Source organism: Macaca thibetana, chromosome 19 (genome assembly GCF_024542745.1).
Source record: "Macaca thibetana thibetana isolate TM-01 chromosome 19, ASM2454274v1, whole genome shotgun sequence".
Taxonomy (NCBI): domain Eukaryota; kingdom Metazoa; phylum Chordata; class Mammalia; order Primates; family Cercopithecidae; genus Macaca; species Macaca thibetana.
In genome coordinates, this window is record NC_065596.1 from 29584916 (window position 1) to 29607205 (window position 22290).

At 50.5% G+C, this 22290-nt stretch overlaps 2 protein-coding genes across 3 annotated transcripts in view; both read left to right on the forward strand.

Annotated features, from left to right (window-relative positions):
• The window catches only part of DHDH (dihydrodiol dehydrogenase), a 76751-nt gene extending 59071 nt beyond the window's left edge, over window positions 1-17680 (forward strand). Inside the window, exons 2-8 of the mRNA XM_050772510.1 lie at window positions 7351-7460; window positions 7868-7979; window positions 8596-8759; window positions 11596-11848; window positions 15091-15215; window positions 17051-17201; window positions 17527-17680. Coding sequence (XP_050628467.1) covers window positions 7371-7460; window positions 7868-7979; window positions 8596-8759; window positions 11596-11848; window positions 15091-15215; window positions 17051-17201; window positions 17527-17636 — 1005 coding nt within the window. The 5' untranslated portion in view covers window positions 7351-7370 and the 3' untranslated portion in view covers window positions 17637-17680. The remainder of the gene's footprint in view (window positions 1-7350; window positions 7461-7867; window positions 7980-8595; window positions 8760-11595; window positions 11849-15090; window positions 15216-17050; window positions 17202-17526) is intronic.
• The window catches only part of BAX (BCL2 associated X, apoptosis regulator), a 102112-nt gene that overhangs the window by 72671 nt on the left and 7151 nt on the right, over window positions 1-22290 (forward strand). For both annotated transcript variants that reach the window (XM_050772528.1, XM_050772529.1), the window contains one exon: window positions 22005-22073. In XM_050772528.1, the coding sequence (XP_050628485.1) occupies window positions 22040-22073 (34 nt within the window). In that variant the 5' untranslated portion in view covers window positions 22005-22039. Of the gene's footprint in view, window positions 1-22004; window positions 22074-22290 lie in introns of those variants that run through there.

Sequence of the window (22290 nt, forward strand, 5' to 3'; positions counted from 1 at the left end):
GTGCAGTGGCACGGTCTTGGCTCACTGCAACCCCCATCTCCCGAGTTCAGGTGATTCTCCTGCCTCAGCCTCCCAGGTAGCTGGGATTACAGGTGCCCGCCACCACACCTGGCTAATTTTTGTATTATTAGAGACGGGGTTTCACCTTGTTGGCCAGGCTATTGAACTCTTGACCTCAAGTGATCTACCCACCTTGGCCTCCCAAAGTGCTGGGATTACAGGTGTGAGCCACCGAGCTCAGGTGCAACAAAATCTTTCACGATGCCGACCAGGTTGTTGGTAGCAAGCCGTAACCCTGTCATAAACAGGCCTTAAAGAAACTGGCCATAAACAGGATTTCTGCAGCAATGTGGCATGCTCTTGATGGCTGTCACGCACACTGCTAAAAGCTGTTGGTTTACTGGAGCAGGGCAAGGAACAGTTTCTAGAACAGATCCAGAAACTATTTCAGACTTACTGATTTTTCTGACTCTGCGTTCACCGGTTGGTGTTACTGTCCAAGAGCAGAACTTAGTAGAATGGCTTTTTCTTCCACATATGAATTCACGGACTCTAACTCCTCATTTGGATCAAATTGCTACTCTGATAGGAAATGGGAGAACTTCAATTGTTAAATGACAGGAATATGATCCTGGCAAAATTATTGTCCCTCCCACAAAGGCACAAATAAAACAGGCCTTTATAAATAGTCTTACTTGGCAAACCCATTTAGCTGAGTTATAGGTGTTCTTGATACTTTCCGAAAACAAAATTATTTCAATTTTTGAAATTAACTAATTGGATTCTCCCTAAAATAACTAAATCTAAACCAATTGAAGGTGCTGAAAATGTTTTTACAGATGGGCCTAGTAATGGTAAAGCTTCTTATTCTGGATCACAAAGTAAAGTTTTCCAGATGCCCTATACTTCAGCTCAAAAAGCAGGCTCGGGGCGGGCATGGTGGATCACGTCTGCAATGCCAGCACTTTGGGAGGCCGAGGCGAGTGGATCACAAGGTCAGGAGATTGAGACCATCCTGTAACACCGGGAAACCCCGTCTCTACTAAAAATACAAAAAGTTAGCCGGGGGTGGTGGCGGGCGCCTGTAGTCCCAGCTACTCAGGAGGCTGAGGCAGGAGAATGGTGTGAACATGGGAGGCGGAGCTTTCAGTGAGCCGAGATGGCCCCACTGCACTCCATCCTGGGTGACGGAGTGAGACTCTGTCTCAAAAAAAAAAGCAGAGCTTGTAGCTGTAATTGAAGTGCTGACTGCTTTTGAGATGCCTGTTGCTGGGAGAAAAGCTGAGCTTTGGGAGAGAAGCTGAGGCAGGGCTTGCATGTCTGCTGGACTTGCTGGCTCTTTGCTTCCAGCACTCCCATTATCTCAAGCAGCCATATGTTTCCCATTCACTTGATACACTGTTCCCTTTCAACCCTCACATCCTCACCACCTGTTTGTTTGAGCACCAATAAGTAGTGTGGGCTCCCAGAGCTCAGGCCCTTTGCAGCCTCCACACTTGCGATGGCCTTCGGTCCCACTTTCTCTCTCAAACTTGTCTTTTCCTCATTCCTTTGACTCCGCCAGACTTCATCGCCCCCACGACCTGGTGTTGGGTCTGATCACCCCAACACCTCTCAATGTAATTTCTGATTCTTCATACGTGGTTCATTCCACACAATTAATTGAAAATGCTCGGCCGGGTGTGGTGGCTCATGCCTGTAATCCCAGCACTCTGGGAGGCCGAGGCGGGCAGATCACGAGGTCAAGACATCGAGACCATCCTGACTAACATAGTGAAACGCTGTCTCTACTAAAAAATACAAAAAATTAGCTGGGTGTGGTGGTGGGCCCCGTAGTCCCAGCTACTTGAGAGGCTGAGGCAGGAGAATGGCGTGAACCCGGGAGGCGGAGCTTGCAGTGAGCTGAGATCGCACCATTGCACTCCAGCCTGGGCAACAGAGCAAGACTCAGTCTCAAATAAATAAATAAATAAATAAATGGCAGAAAAATTCTGCTTTGCTGTGGAATTCCCAAACTAATATAGACCAGAACCTAGCTAATCAAATCAATGATCTCCAACAAACTGTAATGTGGCTAGGAGATCGAGTAGTTAGTCTAGAATATAGAATGCAATTACAATGTGATTGAGATACTTCTGATTCTTGCCTTACTCCTCATCTGTGTAATGAAACAGCACGAGTGGGAATTCAAAGGGTCATACTGGAAAGTTATCTTTAGATATTGCAAAACTGAAGGAACAAGTATTTCAAGCCTCGGAGGCACACCTGACACTAATGCCAGGTACTAAAAGTGCCTGAAGGAGCTGCAGACGGATTCGCAGCCATTAACCCGTTAAAATGGATCAAGGCACTTGGAGGCTCTGTGATATCAATGACGATTGTGCTTTTAATCTGTGTTGTTTGTCTTTGTATCCTCTGCAGACGCGGATCCTGAATCCTGCGAGAAGCAGCCCACCGTGACAACGCTGCCTATGCCTTTATTGCTTTGCAAAAACGAAAAGAGGGGACATGTTGGTAGCAAGCCATAACCCTGTCATAAACGGGCCTTAAAGAAACTGGCCGGCCGGGCGCGGTGGCTCAAGTCTGTAATCCCAGCACTTTGGGAGGCTGAGGCGGGTGGATCACGAGGTCAGGAGATCGAGACCATCCTGGCTAACATTGTGAAACCCCGTCTCTACTAAAAATACAAAAAACTAGCCGGGCGTGGTGGCGGGCGCCTGTAGTCCCAGCTACTTGGAGGTTGAGGCGGGAGAATGGCATGAACCCGGGAGGCGGAGCTTGCAGTGAGCCGAGATCACGCCACTGCACTCCAGCCTGGGCGACACAGCGAGACTCCGTGTCAAAAAAAAAAAAAAAAAGAAACTGGCCATAAATAGGATTTCTGCAGCAATGTGACATGCCCTTGATGGCTGTCACGCACACTGCTAAAAGCTGTTGGTTTACTGGAGCAGGGCAAGGAACACCTGACCCCGCCCGGAGCAGAAAACTGCTCAAACCACAAATGATAGCAGGAGCTGCCTGTGCCTTAACAACATGCTTTTACTGTGGATAATCAGCCAGGGCCTGTTTCTCTCCTCCTTGCTAAGAATGCTTTGTTTCCCATAAGGAATGCTTTTAGCTAATCTATAATCAATAGAAGCAATGCTTATCACTGACTTTCTGTCAGTAAAGGTGTGGGTCAGACTGTGTTCGTGGCTCTCAGCTCTGAAGGCTGTCAGCCCCCTGATTCCCACTTTATACTCTATATTCCTGCGTCTTTGTCTTAATTCCTCTAGCACCGCTGGGTTGGGGTCTCCACGACCAAGCTGGTTTCAGCACCAGGTACGGTGGCTCATGCCTGTAATCCCAGCACTTTCGGAGGCCAAAGCAGATGGATCACTTAGGCCCAGGAGTTCAAGACCATATGGGTTCGTATGCACTTCTGAAAAATTTAGGTGTCTACTTCTATGAATTTAAGATTCGAGCATTAATCACCACCATCAGGAAACAGAACTGTCCCACCTCCATAGAGAAACTCCCTTGGGGTACCCCTTCCTATTTAAACCCTCCCGGCCGGGCGTGGTGGCTCAGGCCTGTAATCCCAGCGCTTTGGAAGGCCGAGGCAGGCGGATCACTTGAGGTCAGGAGTTCAAGACCAGCCTGGGCAACATGGTGAACCCTTGTCTCTACTACAAATATAAAATTTATCTGGGTGTGGTGGTGGGCACCTGTTATCCCAGCTACTTGGGAGGCTGAGGCAGAATTGCTTGAACCTTGGAAGCAGAGGTTGCAGTGAGCTAAGATTGAGCCACTGCACTGCGGGCTGGGTTACAGAGCAAGGCTCCGTATCAAAACAATAATAACAATAAAATCCTCTCTTAAATTCTAATCACCTGTGTTCACAGCTGGTCTGTTTTCTATCACTATATATAATTTTGTCGCTTTGAGAATGTTATAGAAATGGAATCATTCAGTATGTAACCCCCTCCTTTCTTTTTTTAGAGATGGAGTCCTGCTCTGTCACTGCTTACTGCAGCCTCCACCACCTGGGCTCAAGCGATCCTCCCATCTCAGCCTCCCGAGTAGCTGAGCGCAGAGGCATGTGCCACCACACCTGGCTAATGTTTTTTTTTCCATTCAGCCCAGTCACCCAGGTTGTTATTGTATCAATAGTTCATTTCTTTCTATTGCTGAGTAGTAGTTTGTTGAATCCACTGGCAGCTTAATGGACATTTGGGCTTGAGCTATGTACAGCTGCCATGAACAACTGTGTACTGGTTTGTGTGCAAACATGTTATTTTTTCTCTCTAGGACAAATACCTGGGAGTATCAAAATTATTTTTTGATATTTATTATTAAACTATTTTTTCTTTTTCTTCATAGTAATGATATTGTGTCCTATGTGGATTTCCCTCTCCCCAAACTTTTTTTTTTTTTTTTTTTTTTTGAGACGGAGTCTCTCTCTGTCACCCAGGCTGGAGTACAGTGGTGCAATCTCGGCTCACTACAACCTCCGCCTCCCAGGTTCAAGCAATTCACCTGCCTCAGCCTCCCAAGAAGCTGGGATTGCAGGCGCCCGCCACCATGCTCAGCTAATTATTTTGTATTTTTAGTAGAGATGGGGGTTTCACCATGTTTGCCAGGCTGGTTTCGAACTCCTGACCTCAAGTGATCCGCCTGCCATGGCCTCCCAAAGTTGTAGGATTACAGGCATGAGCCACTGTGCCCTGCTCCCTCCCCCCTTTTTTTGGTAGAGATGGGGTCTTGCTTTGTTGCCCAGGCTGGTCTCAAAGTCCTGGCTTCAAGCATTCCTCCCATCTGGGCCTCCCACAGTACTGGTATTGCAGGCATGAGCCACCGTGCCTGCTCCCATTTATGTTTCTATTCAGCAGTTTGTGTAAACTTCAAGTCTGTGAATCCATGTGTGACACTAAGGTCTTAATTAATTGTCTACCAAGTAAGAGAAACTGACTAATATCCTGTCCTGTGTGAAGCTGGCCAGCCAGTTAGGAATAACCATGTCCCGACCAGCCTGGGAAACTTGGCAAGACCCTGCCCTGATAAAAAGTTTAAAAATCGGGCCGGGCGCGGTGGCTCAAGCCTGTAATCCCAGCACTTTGGGAGGCCGAGACGGGCGGATCACGAGGTCAGGAGATCGAGACCATCCTGGCTAACACGGTGAAACCCCGTCTCTACTAAAAAATACAAAAAACTAGCCGGGCGAAGTGGCGGGCGCCTGTAGTCCCAGCTACTTGGGAGGCTGAGGCAGGAGAATGGCGTGTACCCGGGAGGCGGAGCTTGCAGTGAGCTGAGATCCGGCCACTGCACTCCAGCCTGGGTGACAGAGCATGACTCCGTCTCAAAAAAAAAAAAAAAAAAAAAAAAAAAAAAAAAAAATCGACTGGACACAGTGTCTCATACCTGTAATCCCAGCACTTTGGGAGGCTGAGCCAGGAGGATTGCTTGAGCCCAGGAATTGGAGACCAGCCTGGACAACAAAGTGAGACTTCTGTACAAAAAATTGCTGGGCATGGTGGCTCACACATGTAATCCCAGCACTTTGGGAGGCAGGCGGATCACCTGAGGTCGGGAATTAGAGACCAGCCTGGCAAACACAGTGAATCCCCCTCTCTAGTAAAAATACAAAAATTAGTTGGGTGTGGCGGTGGGCGCATGTCATCCCAGCTACTCAGGAGGCTGAGGTAGGAGAATCGCTTGAAACCGGGAGGTGGAGGTCGCAGTGAGCCGAGATTATGCCACTGCATGGTCACTCCAGCCTGGATGACACAGCAAGATTCCATCTCAAAAATAAAGAAGTAAAAAAAAAAATTAGCGGGCTGGACACGGTGGCTCATGCTTGTAATCCCAGCACTTTGGGAGGCCAAGGTGGGCAGATCACAAGGTCAGGAGACTGAGACCATCCTGGCCAACATGGTGAAACCCCGTCTCCACTAAAAATAAAAAAATTAGCTGGGTGTGGTGGAGGGCACCTGTGGTCCCAGCTACTTGGGAGTCTGAGACAGGAGAATCACCCGAACCCAGGAGACAGAGGTTGCAGTGAGCTGAGATCATGCCACTGCACTCCAGCCTGGGGACAGAACGAGACTGTCTCAAAACAAACAAACAAACAAACAAACAAATAGCAGGACATGGGGCACATGCCTATAATCCCAGCTACTCAGGAGGCTGAGGTGGGAGGATAGCTCAAGCCCAGGAGTTCAAGGCTGCTGTGAGCTATTATCACACCACTCCACTCCAGCTAGGCAACAGAGTGAGACCCTATCTCTAAAATAATTAATAAATAAAATAATTAGGCAGGTGTAGTAGCCACTAGCTACTTGGGTCCCAGCTACTCTAGTCCCAGGTACCGGGGTGGCTAAGGCAGGAGGTAATTCCTTGAGCTAAGGAATTTGAGGCTGCAGTGAGCTGTGACTGTGCCACTGTACTCCTTCCTGGGTGACAGAGTGAGAACCTGTATCAATAATAATTATAATAATGCAGTGTATTTTACGTAATAGACCACAGAGCTCAATGAATCCTCCTCACAACCCTATGTAGGTAGATATTATGATCTCTGCTTTCCAGAATAGAAAAGTGAGGACCAGAGAGGGCGGCCTCTTGTTCAAAAGCAGTACAACCAAGAAGGGGCAAGGAGCGTTTTGAAACCAGTCAGTCAGACTCCCGGGCTCTTAACAAGGAAAGCAGCCTGGTTTCTAAAGCTACAGCTTGCGGAAGCAGCCAATTCCCAGGTTTTACCTCCTGACTGTGAGACCTCCAAAAAAATGACCAGGGACCTTGGAGTCTGTTTCCCCCTTTGTGAACTGGGGACAGTAGAATCTACTTCCCAGGTCTGCCGGGAGAAATTAGGGACGAGGAAGGTAAAGCGCGGAGCTGAGGGGCTGGCCTACAGGTGCTCTACACATATTAGTAATAATTATTAAGTTTGCTGTTACAATCCTCTCTCTCCCTCTGAACGACTCCTAATGATGCACGGCTTTGAGAGCAAAAAAAGTCAAGGTAGAGTTTTGCCACAAAGTCCAGAGGGCAAGACATTAAATTTAACTGCTCAACGACTGGTGTTGGCAAGAAAGCAAGCTTCCCCTCCCCACGCTATCCTTCCCCTGCGTATCCGGCGAGCCTGAAGTCATAGAGTAGAGATCTGCAGAAGCGATATCTAGCTGTGGTTCCCTCCGTAAGGCGGAGCTAAATGGTGCATTCGCCAAATGGGGAAGCTAGAACTAAATGATCTCTCTGTCGACTGGAGCCAACGAGAAACGGCGTAGCCGCAATGGGGGCGGAGGATGGGGGCCCGCCCCCAGGGTGGGCGGGGCGTCAGCTACTTAATTGGCGCCTCGAGAGACCGAAGGTTTCGAGGGCCCCGCATCACAACGATGGCGCTGCGCTGGGGCATCGTGTCTGTCGGTCTCATCTCCAGCGACTTTACGGCCGTGCTGCAGACACTGCCTCGCTCCGAGCACCAGGTCCGCCCGCCCTCCGGATTCTGGGGAAGAGGAGGCGGGGGGGCCGGGACTCCAGAGTCTAACGGAGGAGAGAGTTTAGGGTTCAGGACTAGTGAGTGGGTCGTCATGGCAGTGAACGTCTGCTTCCTTGCTACCTCCTTCTCCACCTCTGTTCTGCAAACCTGTGTCTTGAGGTTTGGAAAGGCCTTGATGTGAGCTACTGTGAAAATAATTTAGATACTGGGGGATTTAATAATGGCTTTCCCCCAGATCTTTCTTTCCCAGGGCCCAAATGTCCAGCCCCCGTCATCTCTTCCCCCAGAACCACGTCTTCCCTTCTCCTGGTGGTAGCCTCCTCCTTTGCCTCCCTTCCATCCAATTTCCACGCCTGCCCCAGCCCCTTAAATCCAATTCTTGCGCCCCTCCAGGTGGTGGCGGTGGCGGCCCGCGACCTGAGCCGTGCGAAGGAGTTTGCACAGAAACACGACATCCCCAAGGCCTACGGCTCCTATGAGGAGCTGGCCAAGGACCCGAATGTGGGTGAGTGGCGAGGGCGATGGGGGTGCTGGCTGCCACCCCTGAAGCGCTGCTCCCTGGCTGCCCCGTGGAAAATGCAAGGCTCCTCAGAATGGGCCAGTCCCTTTGGGTTCTATAAAGACCTTTGGCTGGGAGGCGAACTGTAAAACGGGCTTGGTCTGGGACTGGCTGTCTAGTAGGTGTTAAACTCCATTTAGCGTTTGAGACCAGCCTTGGCAACATAGCAAGACCCAATCTCTACAAAAAATAAAAATAAATTAGCTAGGTATGGTGGCACGCACCTGTAATCCCTGCTACTCGGGAGGCTGAGGCAGGAGAATCACTTGAACCCACGAAGCAGAGGTTGAAGGGAGCCAAGATCGCACCACTGCACTCCAGCCTGGGCGCCAGAGTGAGACTTGGTCTTAAAAATAAATAAGTTAAATAAATAAATAAATAAAATAAAATAGAATGGCGAGAGGTAACATCTCCTTTCTAAGGACAGCTCCCCAAGGGAGACTGGGTGTGACGGACCACCTGGTCCCTGGGTGCTAGGGCGGGGCCTCGAAGTTGTGGGCGGAGCTCGGCGGTCTGGGTGGGTGGGGCTGCTGACCTCTTGACCTACTTACTCCCACCCTAGAGGTGGCCTACGTTGGCACCCAGCACCCCCAGCACAAGGCGGCGGTGATGCTGTGCTTGGCGGCGGGCAAGGCCGTTCTGTGCGAGAAGCCCATGGGCGTGAACGCGGCGGAAGTTCGTGAGATGGTCACGGAGGCCCGATCCCGAGGCCTCTTCCTTATGGAGGTGAGGGCAGAGGAGGCCTTCCAACATCTAGTATAGCAGTGCTTGCCATTACTTAATACGGTTGCCAGTGGGTGGGCGGGGTCAGTGCATTTGCCAGGATGTATCTGAATCTCCTTGGCAGCATCTATTACCACGAGAGCCATTGCTTTTGGCCCTTAGTAAACACGGCAGGACTTAGTGAAATTGCTTGGATCTTCTGTCAGTTTTTAAGAAAAAGATGCGAAGAGTGAAAGTGGCATAGAATGGCAATGGGCTTAGTTTGGGTGGGGTTCCAGGTAGAGGTTGAAAGGACCAAGTGTAGCAGGACGAGCTGCAGACAAAACTCCTCAGACACCGGATTAAAGAAGGAAGAGGTTTTTTATTCGGCCAGGAGTGTCGGCAGACTGACGTCTTAAGAGCCGAACTCCCCCAGAAAGAAATATTTGGTCTTTTTAAAGGCTTACAACTTTAAGGGGTCCACGTGAAGGGGTTGTGATAAATCGAGCAAGCGTGGGAAACGTGACTGGGGGCTACATGCATCAACTAACAGAACAAAAAGTTTTACAATGCTTTTTTTATACAGTATCTGGAATTTAAAGATAACACAAGTAGTTTAGGCCAGGGGTTGATGTTATTATTATTACTTTGTTTAACTCCTAGGGGCAGGTGGTGGTGCCAAGGTTGTCTGGCTATTTATCTTACTTTTGTTTCTCTCTCTCTTTTCTCCTGTCTTGTGAACTAGGCAAGGCGGGGGGAGGAGGGCAGCAGGAGTAGTAGTGGTCTCCTTCCTTACAAGGAGCCCCTTACAAACCTGCAGTGCAGTGCAGGGCAGTGGCGTGATCTTGGCTCACTGCAACCTCTGCCTCCTGGGTTCAAGCGATCCTCCTGCCTCAGCCTCCCAGGTAGCTGGGATGACAGGCACCCGCCACCACGCCCAGCTAATTTTTGTATTTTTAGTAAAGACGGGGTCTCACCATGTTGGCCAGGCTGGTCTTGAACTCCTGACTGCAAGTGATCCTCCCGCCTCAGCCTCCCAAAAAGCTGGGATTACAGGCGTGAGCCACCATGCCCAGCCCCTACCTCAAGGTCTTTAATGTAATCCCATCCACCAGGACCCCTTAGCCTTGTAAAGTCACACATTCACAGACCCTGAGGATCAGGACGTGGATATCATTGGGGGCACCAGTAGCCTACTGTCACAACACCCAGGCTCAGAGCCTGCCCCCGGCTCCCCGGTGCCCCCATCCCCGTGTTCACGCTCCTCTCCACTGCTTGGAGCCTGGATGGACCTCGACCACATCTGTCTGGCCCCGCCCTTGCCCTGTGAGCCCTGGCACTCTTGCATCAGCATTTTTAGAAATTGCTGGTATGGGTTGGGCGCGGTGGCTCATGCCTGTAATCCCCAGCACTTTGGGAGGCCAAGGCGGGCGAATCACATGAGGTCAGGAATTCAAGACCAGCCTGGCCAACATGGCGAAACCCCGTCTCTACTAAAAAAGTACAAAAATTAGCCGGATGTGGTGGCGGGCGCCTGTCATCCCATCTACTTAGAAGGTTGAGGCAGGAGAATCGCTTGAACCCGAGAGGCGGAGGTTGCGGTGAGCTAAGATCCCGACGCTGCACTCCAGCCTGGACGAGCAAGACTCTGTCTTAAAAAAAAAAAAAAATTTCTGGAGTGCAGCCTTGGGACCTTTGCCCATTCTCCTGGCTCTGCCCATGACATTCTTTCTTGGGCCCTTTGCCTAGTCCACGGAGCTTCCATCTCCCCTGGAATGTCAACTCTTCAGAGTGTCACTGTCCCGGCCGTACTGCGTGAAGGAGACTCCGTTTTATTTGTGTCCTTGGTATTCCTTTGTTCATCCCTTAGTCGCCTGTTCTCTCTCTAGACTGGGTGCTCCAAGAGGCAGAACTCTGGTTTTTGTTGTCGTTGTTGTTTTGTTTTGTTTTTTTGTTTTTTGTTTTTGTTTTTGTTTTTTTGAGACAGAGTCTTGCTCTGTTGCCCAGGCTGGAGTGCTGGAGTGCAGTGGCAGGATCTCGGCTCACTACGAGCTTCGCCTCCCGGGTTCACACCATTCGCCTGCCTCAGCTTCCCAAGTAGCTGAGACTACAGGCGCCCGCCACCAGGCCCAGCTAATTTTTTGTATTTTTAGTAGAGACGGGGTTTCACCGTGTTAGCCATGATGGTCTCGATCTCCTGACTTTGTGATCCGCCCGTCTCAGCCTCCTAAAGTGCTGGGATTACAGGGGTGAGCCACCACGCCTGGCTGTCGTTGTTGTGAGACAGAGTCTTGCTCTGTCGCCAGGCGGGAGTGCAGTGGCGTGATCTCGGCTCACTGCAACCTCTGCCGCCTGGCTTTAAGTGATTCTCCTGCCTCAACCTCCCGAGTAGCTGGGATTACCCTGTAGTCACAACAGTTGCTTTCAGAGGTACTAGGGAGTTAAGGCTTCAACACATGAATTGTGTTTGGCGGGGTAGAAGCGGGAGGGAGAGGGACACAATTCAGCCCCTAACATGAGGAGACTGGGGCAATGGTCCAGATGAAAAAGAACAAAAGTCAGTAGGGCGCAGTGGCTCATGCCTGTAATCCCAGCACTTTGGGAGGCTGAGGTGGGGGAAGTGCTTGAGCTCAGGAGTTAAGACCAGCCTGGGCAGCATAGTGAGATCCTATCTCTATTCAAAAAAATAAAAATAAAAAGGAAAAAGAAGAAAAGTCAAGAGAGTCAGGAGCAAGAAGGATACAACTTGGGGTCTGATGGGCTGTGTTTGGAGACTGGGTGGCAGTGGGTATCCCACTACAGTTGGGACCCCCGAAGGGATTAGAACTGGTTGGTTAACTCCTTTGCTTGTGGTCTGCAGGCCATCTGGACCCGCTTCTTTCCTGCCTCCGAGGCTCTGAGGTCTGTTTTGGCCCAGGGAACTCTAGGAGACCTCCGGGTGGCTCGGGCAGAATTTGGGAAGAACCTCACCCATGTTCCCCGGGCTGTAGACTGGGCCCAGGCCGGGGGTGCCCTGCTGGACTTGGGCATCTACTGTGTCCAGTTCATCTCCATGGTCTTTGGAGGGCAGAAGCCAGAGAAGATTTCCGTCATGGGAAGGCGTCATGAGACAGGTACCATGTATCCTGGAATATTTCGTAGTGATGGGAATGACTCTGGCTCCCTCTGGGAGCACTGAGCTGGGGACAAGTCTCCAAGTCAATGAGAATTAGATCAGACACCTAGAAGAACAACTTTCCATGAAGCCAGAGACGATCAAAGTCAAGAGTGCAGGCGAGCACTATCCTGGGACTTTGCTATGTGATCTTAGCCAGCAACTTAACATCTCTGAATCTTAATTACTTTACTGGTAAAGTGTCACTAATAGGGTTGTCATGGGAGTTAATGAAGTAACTCCTGAGGCAAATGGCAGTTAATAAATACAAAATTATTATTTTTTGAAGCTGTCTCAGTGATCCTTTGCCACATAAAAGACTACCCCACTTGGCCAGGCGCGGTGGCTCGTGCTTGTAATCCCAGCACTTTGGGAAGCCGAGGCAGCCGGATCACCTGAGGTCAGGAGTTGGAGACCAGCCTGACCAATATGATGAAACCCCATCTCTACTAAAAATACAAAAATTAACTTAGGCATTGCTGCAGACACCTGTAATCCCAGCTATTTGGGAGGCTAAGGCAGGAGAATCGCTTGAACCCAGGGGGCGGAGGTTGCAGTGAGCCAAGATGGCACCACTGCACTCCAGCCTGGGCAATAGAGTGAGACTCCATCTCAAAAAAAAAAAAAAAAAAAAAAAAAAAAGGTTGCCCCACTTTGCAGAAGAGGCCCTTGCCTTGGCTTCCACTCAGCTTGAAAGTATCCAACAAGGCATGAGCCAGCCAGATGTGATGCCCTTCCTCTTTGACCTTTAACCCCAAGAAGCAAGAGGCAGTTCATGCTTTAATGCTCTATTAAAGTTACATGCAGCAGCAAAAAAAAAAAAAACACCACGAAACTTAGTGACTTCAGGCTGGGCATGGTGGCTCATGCCTATAATCCCCGCACTTTGGGAGGCTGAAGTGAGCAGATCACTTGAGGCCAGGAGTTCAAGACCACCCTGGCCAATGTGGTAAAACCCTGTCTCTACTAAAAGTGCAAAAAAAAAATTAGCTGGGCATGGTGGCATGCACCTATAGTCCAGCTACTCTGGAAGGTGAGGTGGGAGGATCAGTTGAGCCTGGGAGGCAGAGGTGGCAGTGAACTGAGATGGTGCCACTGCATTCCAGCCTGGGGAACAGAGCCAGACCCTGTCTCAAAAACAAACAAGCAAACAAACAAAAAACCTTAATGACTTCAGGCCAGGCGCATGGTGGCTCAAGCCTGTAATCCCAGCACTTTGGGAGGCCGAGACGGGCGGATCACTTGAGGTCAGGAGATCGAGACCATCCTGGCGAACACGGTGAAACCCCGTCTCTACTAAAAAATAAAAAAAACTAGCCTGGGGCGATGGTGGCGGGCGCCTGTAGTTCCAGCTACTCTGGGAGGCTGAGGCAGGAGAATGGCGTAAACCCGGGAGGCGGAGCTTGCAGTGAGCTGAGATCCGGCCACTGCATTCCAGCCTGGGGAACAGAGCCAGACCCTGTCTCAAAAACAAACAAGCAAACAAACAAAAAACCTTAATGACTTCAAATAGCAATCATTTATTAGCATGATTCTGTGCATTGGCAAATTGTGTCTGGACTCTGCTGGATGGTTCTTCTGCTGGTCTTACTCCTGCAGCTGCAGTCAATTGGCTGTTCAGCCGGGACTGGACAGTCTGGTACAGCTTCATTTATGTCTTACAGGTGGTAGGTGACTGTCTGGGAAGTCACCTTGATTCTCCTCCACCTGGCCTCTCCAGCTGGCTAGATACCATTAACATCATGGTGTGAGAATTCCTGATGTGCGAGCACTTTTCAGGCCTCTAATTACACCATATTTGCTGTTGACCCATTGGACAAAGCAAGTTACATGGCCAGCTCAGTTTTCAGAGATGGGCAAATAGACTGTATTTTTTTTTTCCATTTAACATAGTGTCTCACTTTGCCACGCAGGGTAGAATGTAGTGGTGTGATCTTGGCACGCTGCAGCATCAATCTCCTAAATTCAAATGATTCTCCTCTGTAAGACCCCCAAGTAGCTGGGCATACAGATGCAGGCCGCCACGCCTGGCTGTGTTTTTTGTTTTTTTGTTTGGTAGAGATGGGGTTTCCCCATGTTGCCCAGGCTGGTCTCGACTTCCTGAACTCAAGCAATATACACATTTTGGCCTCCCAAAGTGCTGGCATTACAGGCATAAACCACCGTGTCCAGCCATTTTTTTTTTTTTTTTTTTTTTTGAGACAGGGACTCACTCTGTCATTCAGGCTGAGTGCAGTGGCATAATCATTGCTCACTGCAACCTTGACCTTCCAGGCTCCAGGGATCTTTTTTTTTTTTTTTTTTTTTTTTTTTTTTTTTTTTGAGACGGAGTCTCGCTCTGTCGCCCAGGCTGGAGTGCAGTGGCCGGATCTCAGCTCACTGCAAGCTCCGCCTCCCGGGTTTACGCCATTCTCCTGCCTCAGCCTCCCGAGTAGCTGGGACTACAGGCGCCCGCCACCTCGCCCGGCTAGTTTTTTTGTATTTTTAGTAGAGACGGGGTTTCACTGTGTTAGCCAGGATGGTCTCGATCTCCTGACCTTGTGATCCGCCCGTCTCGGCCTCCAAAGTGCTGGGATTACAGGCTTGAGCCACCGCACCCGGCCTCCAGGGATCTTCCACCTCAGCTCCGGAGTAACTAGGATCACAGGCACAAGCCACCACACCCAACAAAATTTTTTGTTTTTTGTAGAGACGGGATCTCGCTATATTGCCCAGGCTGGACATAAATGTTGAACTCCTGGACTCAAGTGATCATTCTGCCTCCACCTCCCAAAGTGCTGAGATTATAGGTGTGAGTCACTCTACACAGCCAAAACTGTAATTCTTGATAGAAGAAGAAAACTGGCACTCATAGAGGAAATTATATTGGCCATCTTTGCAAACAGTACCACAGAAAACAATGAAAAGCCAGAACAAAACGATAGCTTGAAGGAAGCACTTTAGAAAACTCAGGAGAATCATTTGAACCTGGGAGGTGGAGGTTGCAGTGAGCCGAGATCGTGCCGCTGCACTCCAGCCTGGGCGACAGGGCAAGACTCCATCTCAAAAAAAAAAAGTATCTGTCTTGGCTTCATTCTTTTGCCTTGCCATGCAGGAAGTGAAGTCTGTCACCCAAGATTCCACAGGCAGGATTTGAGGCCTGTGCAGTCTCAGAGACTCTGCCCTGAGAGGCCCCTGCCCTAACCCAGGACTTCCCTCCAGGTGTGGACGACACTGTCACGGTGCTCCTGCAGTACCCAGGAGAGGTCCATGGCAGCTTCACTTGCAGCATCACCGCGCAGCTCTCCAACACAGCCTCCGTGAGCGGCACCAAGGGCATGGCACAGGTGAGGCGCAGCGGGCCCAAGCGCTAGGGATTGTACCCCTAAAATAGAAGGGGGACAAATGGCCCCTGGAGCTGGATGAGGGCTTAACCAGCCAATTTCACATCATTACTAAAGAGTTCATCCTCCTTAACCAAGCCAAGAGGTGGGTTCTGGGCCTCTAGGCTCTCCTTACTTAGGATTAACCTATTGCTCTGTCAAATATCCTTGGACCTGGCCGGCACGGTGGCTCACGCCTGTAATCCCAACACTTTGGGAGGCCAAGGCAGGCGGATCACCTGGGTCAGGAGTTCAAGACCAGCCTGGACAACATGGTTAAAATCCATCTCTACTAAAAATACAAAAATTAGCTGGTTGTGGTGGCAAGCGTCTGTAATCCCAGCTACTCGGGAGGCTGAGGCAGGAGAATCGCTTGAACCCGGAAGGTGGAGGTTGCAGTGAGCTGAGATAGTGCCATTGCACTCCAGCCTGGGTGACAAGAGCAAAACAGGAGATGCATCTCTAAAAAATTTAAAAATACAAAAAATATATAGCCGGGCGTGGTGGCGGCGCCTATAGGCCTGAGCCGAGGCACGCCATGGTGGTCACACCTGTAATCCCAGCACTTTGGGAGGCTGAAGCTGGTGGATCACTTGAGCCCTGGAGGTTGAGGCTACAGTGAGCTGTGATTGTGCCACTGTACTCCAGCCTGGATGACAGAGTGAGATCCTGTCTCAAATATGTGTCTTCAGTCTGGAGGAGAAGCCAGTTATTCTCAACCATGCTTAGTGGGCAGTTGTGAACTTTGGAAGCACAACCGGGGGAGAATCTGGGTGTTACCAAAGGTCAGCTTAACTGGCCTTCCTGGGGCCCTGTTGCTAGGAAAAAATCCTATTCTATAGCCAGGCATGGTGACTTACACCTGTAATCCCAGCGTGATTGGGAGGCTGAGGAGGGCAGATCACTTGAGCTCAGGAATTCAATACCGGCCTGGCCAACATGGTGAAACCCCGTCTCTACTAAAAAAAAAAAAAAAAAAAAAAAAAAAATACAGGCTGGGCACGGCGGCTCACATCTGTAATCCTAGCACTTTGGCAGCCCAGAGCGGGTGGATCACCTGAAGTCAGGAGTTTGTGACCAGCCGGGTCAACATGATGAAACCCTGTCTCTACTAAAAATGCAAAAATTAGCCGGGTGTGGTGGTACATGTCTGTAAGCCGAGCTACTCAGGAGGCTGAGGCAGGAGAATTGCCTGAACCTGAGAGGTGGAGTTGGCAGTGACCCGAGATCGCGCCATTGCACTCCAGGCTGGGCAACAACAGCGAAACTCCGTCTTGGAAAAAATAATAAAAAATTAGCCAGGCATGGTGGTGGGTACCTGTAATCCCAGCTACTCGGGAGGCTGAGGCAGAAGAATCACTTGAACCTGGAATGTGGAGGTTGCAGTGAACTGAGATTGATCCACCGCACTCCAGCCTGGGCAACAGAGCAAGACTCTATCTCAAAAAAAACAGAAAGAAAGAAAAGAAATAAGAAGGAAACGTGATTCACAGACACACGAAAATAAGTCCTCCTCTCTAGGCCCTAAGAACACCTTGTTTATAACCTCGTAAGGTTAGGGAGAGGTTTGCTGCTGGGGAGATAGACGGGATTTTTGTGTGACAGCAGCGTTGCTAAGGAACAAACTTCTAGCAACCAGAAATGAGGGAGGGTCCAGAGCTCCCTGGGGATAGACGAGACAAGCCCTTTGCCACCAGGTTTGAGAGGGAGGCCCCTGCGCACCACCTGGCATGTTCCTGGGGGCAGCCCCAGGAGCACCATTGGTGAAGACAGCAGCGCCACTTTCTCTCTCCCTCCAGCTCCTCAACCCCTGCTGGTGCCCAACCGAGCTGGTGGTGAAGGGGGAGCATAAGGAGTTCCTGCTGCCCCCGGTCCCAAAGAACTGCAATTTTGACAATGGGGCAGGCATGAGTTATGAGGCCAAGCACGTCCGGGAGTGCCTGCGCAAGGGTAAGGATATGGAGGGGTGGTGGGCACCAGGCTGGCAGAGGAAGGTTGGGCTCTTCCCCACCTGCTCTGTCACCCTGCTGCTTAGAACTACATCTCCCAGGAGGTTGCAGTGAGCTGAGATCGCACCACTGCACTCCAGCCTGGGCAACAGAGCAAGACTCTTGCTTCCCCCCCCGCAAAAAAAAGAACTACATCTCCCAGGAACCCCTGCAGCATCCATCTGCCTGAACCATGTATATTGTACCACATGGAATTCTGGGAATTGTAGTTATTTGGGTTTCGGGTGCGTGGGTAGGAGGGGTCCCTAACTACCCTATCCCCGCAGGTCTGAAAGAAAGTCCCGTGATTCCCCTGGTAGAAAGTGAGCTCCTGGCTGACATCCTTGAGGAGGTGAGGAGGGCCATTGGAGTCACCTTCCCCCAAGACAAACACTGATGTATCTCTGAATAAATAAAAACGTTGTTCCTATAGAGATCTTACATCTTCGTGGTAGTGGTTTGGCAGAAGCTGGAGAACCCAGTATCAAAGGGTCACTAGAAAATAATTTGGGCGGGGCCAGGCATGGCAGCTCACACCTGTAATCCCAGCACTTTGGGAGGCCGAGGAGGGCAGATCACCTGAGGTCAGGAGTTTGAGACCAGCCTGACCAACATGGTGAAACCCCCATCTCTAATAAAAATACAAAAGTAGCCGGGCATAGTGGCGCATGCCTGTAATCCCAGCTACTCAGGAGGCTGAGGTGGGAGAATCACTTGAACCCAGGAGGCGGAGGTTGCAGTGAGCCGAGATCACACCACTGCACTCCAGCCTGGGTGACAGAGCGAGACTCTGTCTCAAAAAAAAAAAAAAAAAAAAAAAAAAGTGTATTCCCTCACTCAGTGATTGTACTGTTCAGAGGCGTGTAGCTGCATTAAAAGCCCTTTCTTTCCTTCTCTGTAACTGGGGTCGAGGGAGGGCTATCTCACTGGACTGGAGTAACACACACAGATAAAGCTGGCGCCAAGTTAACAGGAAACACTATGTCTCTCAAGGATATGCTTTGTTTGTTTTTTTTTGAGCTGAAGTCTCTCTCTGTCATCCAAGGTGGAGTGCAATGGCATGATCTCGGCTCACTGCAGCCTCTGCCTCCTGGGTTCAAGTGATTCTCTTGCCTCAGTTCCCCGAGTAGCTGGGATTACAGAAGTGCACCACTACGCCCAGCTAATTTGTATATTTTTAGTAGAGACAAGGTTTAGTTGGCCAGGCTGGTCTCGAACTCCTGACCTCAGGTGATCCGCCCGTCTTGGCCTCCCAAAGGGCTGGAATTACAGGTATGAGCCACCATGCTGGCCAAGGACATGGTTTTTTTTACCCATGGAGAGACTTTGTTCTCTAAATTCATAAATTGTTGGAAATTCTATCAGTAAAAATGAAACATCTGACTCTTGCTCGGAGGATCTAATCCACTTGATACAGAGTAGCAGCCTTGATTTCCAAAGCAGGTGCAGCGCTTCAGATAAAGGGTTTCTGGATGCAACATTTCACATGTACCTTCTTGTTTCCAATGATTCAGGACACTGGTTTCACTTGACAGTCCTGACCCGATGTTGACCTTGCTTTGCTCTAAGCTATCATTTGGTTGTCACCTAAACTCTACCCTCTCCCTTTATCTTGCCTTTTTCTTTTCTTTTTTCTTTTTGAGACAGGCTCTTACTCTGTCACCCAGTCTGACTGCAGTGGTGCAGCTGATCACAGCTCACTGCAGCCAGGACCTCCCAAGCTCAAACAATCGTCCCACCTCAGCCTCCCAAGTAGCTGGGACTACAGGCATGCACCTTTTGTTGTTGTTGTTGTTGAGATAGAGGCTCGATCTGCTGCCCAGGCTGGGGTGCAGTGGCACGATCTTGGCTCACTGCAACCTCTGCCTGTCGGGTTCAAGCGATTCTCCTGCCTCAGCCTCCCAAGCAGCTGGGACTACAGGCGCGCACCACCACTCCCAGCTAATTTTTTTTGTATTTTTAGTGGAGACGGGGTTTCACCATGTTGGCCAGGCTGGTCACAAACTCCTGACCTCAGATGATACACCCACCTCGGCCTCCCAAAGTACTGGGATTATGGGTGTGAGCTAGCACGCCCGGCCCCCTCCCACCTTTCTTTTTTTTGTTTTAGTTGACACAGGGTCTCACCATGGTACAGCCCAGGCTGGTCCTGAACTCCTGGCTTCAAGTGATCCTCCTGCCTTGGCCTCCCAAAGTGCTGGGACTATAGGAATGAGCCATCACACCTGGCCCCTTTCTTCAGTTTTCAAATCAAAATGATCCTTCAAGGTCAAGGGGAAATGCCTCCTCTGAGAAGTCTTCTCTGAATGTCAGAGGCAGACAATGTTTTATTTCTTTTTTTTTTTTTTTTTTTTGAGATGGAGTCTCGCTTTGTCACCCAGGCTGGAGTGCAGTGGCCCGATCTTGCCTCACTGCAAGCTCCGCTTCCCGGGTTCATGCCATTCTCCTGCCTCAGCCTCCCGAGTAGCTGGGACTACAGGTGCCCGCCACTCATGCCTGGCTAATTTCTTTTTGTATTTTTAGTAGAGACGGGGTTTCACCGTGTTAGCCAGGATGGTCTCGATCTCCTGACCTCGTGATCCGCCCGCCTCGGCCTCCCAAAGTGCTGGGATTACAGGCGTGAGCCACCGCGCCCGGCCGACAATGTCTTATTTCTGTATGCTCCCCAACATTCAGTCATACAGTTATTGAATAACACATTTTGAGAGATAACTATGGATCAAGTAACATGCTGGTTTCTGGGAGAATTGAGGACAAATTAACTTTGTGGAAATTTTGGGTGGATGAAAAAGGCCAACATTAAATTAAACACTGCACACATTTACAGCTGTGAGAAGCGTTATAAGTCCTGAATGCTATGGGAGTTGTTTTTGTTTTTTGAGTTGGAGTTTCCCTGTTGTGACTGAGGCTGGAGTGGAAGGTCACGATCTCGGCTCACTGCAACCTCTGCCTCCAGATTCCGACGATTCCCCTGCCTCAGCTCCCGAGTAACTGGGACTACAGGTGCCTGTCACCACACCTGGCTACTTTTGAATTTTTAGTAGAGATGGGGTTTCGCCATGTTGGCCAGGTTGGTCTCAAACTCTTGACCTCAGGTGATCCACCCGTCTTGGCCTCCCAAAGTGCTGGGATTACAGAAGTGAGCCACTGCGCCCAACCAGGAGCTCTTTTGAGAAAGAAGGAAGTCCAAGAGATCGTCCTGACACCCTCGTCTGACTCTGCCCTTTGCCTGCTCAAAACTTTCCCATGGTTCCCAGCTGCCTTCTGGACATAGATCAAGTCCCTTCTCTGATAGGCCCAACCCCTTTATCATCTGATCCTAGCTCATTTTTCTGAGTTTTCCTTAGTTGCTGTTGTTTTCTTTCTAAAGTGACACGTCATAGTATTCACAAAGCACACAAGTCTTATGTGTACAGCTCAATGAATTGTAAATATGTGTATACCTGGCCGGGCACAGTGACTCACGCCCGTAATCCCAGAACTTTGGGAGGCCGAGGCAGGTGGATCACTTGAGGTCAGGAGCTTGAGACCAGCCTGACCAACTTGGTGAAACCCCATCTCTATTAAAAATGCAAAATTAGCTGGGCGTGGTGCCTCATGCCTGCAATCCCAGCTACTTGGGAGGCTGAGGCAGGAGAATCGCTTGAACCTGGGAGGCAGAGGTTGCAGTGAGCCGAGATTGTGCCATTGCACTCCATCCTGGGTAACAAGAGCGAAACTCCATCTCAAAACAATAATAATAATAATAATATAATAAGTGTATACCCATGCAAACACCATTCAGATAAAAATATGGCATATTTGGGGCACCTGGGGAGTCTCTCTTGTGGCCCCTCCCTTCCACACCCTGCTGATCTATCAGCACAGATTAGTTTTTGTCACTTTTTGAACTTCATATTCCTTTTCTTTTTATACAAACACAAACACTCGAGTCATGACTGGGTGGGGTGGCTGAAGCCTGTAATCTCAGCACTTTGGGAGGCCAAGATGCGAGGATCACTTGAGCCTGGGATTTCAGAGACCAGCCTGAGCAACGTAGAGAGACCTCATCTCCACAAAAAAATTTAAAAAAATTAACCAGGGGTGGTGTAGTCCCAGCTACTTAGGAGGCTGGGGTGGGAGGCTTGAGCCCGGGAATTCCAGGCTGCAGTGAGCCATGATTGGGCCACTGCACTCCAGCCTGGGCAACACAGCCAGACCCTGACTCAAAACAAACAAACAAACATACAAACAACAGAAAAGCAGGACGGGCGCGGTAGCTCATGCCTGTAATCCCAGCGCTTTGGAAGGCTGAGACGGCGGTATCTCTTGAACTCACAAGTTAAGAGACAAGCCTGGGCGTGGGCTATATAGCGAGATCCAGGTCTCTACCAAAAACAAAACCACTCAGTTTTTAGTCATCTACAACGTCCTGCCTGGAAGCACGCTATTTTGGGCCTCTGACCCTTTGCACTTGCTATTCCTTCTGCGCTGGGGAGAGCTCAAACCCTGCCCGAAACTTCTAAAAATGGTGCCTGGATAAATGAAGGCATCAGAGTTGCGACTGGACGGGCGTCTGTTGGATGGCGCCACGGCTGGCACTTATTGGGAGACGCTCATTGGACAGTCACGTGATGGGACTAAGCCTCCCGAGGGAGCGAGGCAGGTGCGGTCACGTGACCCGGCGGCGCTGCGGGGCAGCGGCCATTTTGCGGGGCGGCCACGTGAGGGACGCACGTTCAGTGTGGCTCTCACGTGACCCGGGGCGCGCTGCGGCCGCCCGCGCGGACCCGGCGAGAGGCGGCGGCGGGAGCGGCGGTGATGGACGGGTCCGGGGAGCAGCCCAGAGGCGGGGGTGAGGCGGGAGGCAGACGGGCGGGAGGAGGGCGAGCCCCCTCGCCGGCGGGTCCCAGGATCCTTCCTCTCGGCCTGGGGCTGTGCGATCTCCAAGCATTGAGGGGCAGAAACTCCCGGATCGGGCGCTGCCAGACTCCAGCCCCCTCCGTCCTCGGAGGTTCCTGGCTCTCTGATCCCCGTACCCCGATCCCTGCCTGTCTGGCGCTCTCAGACCC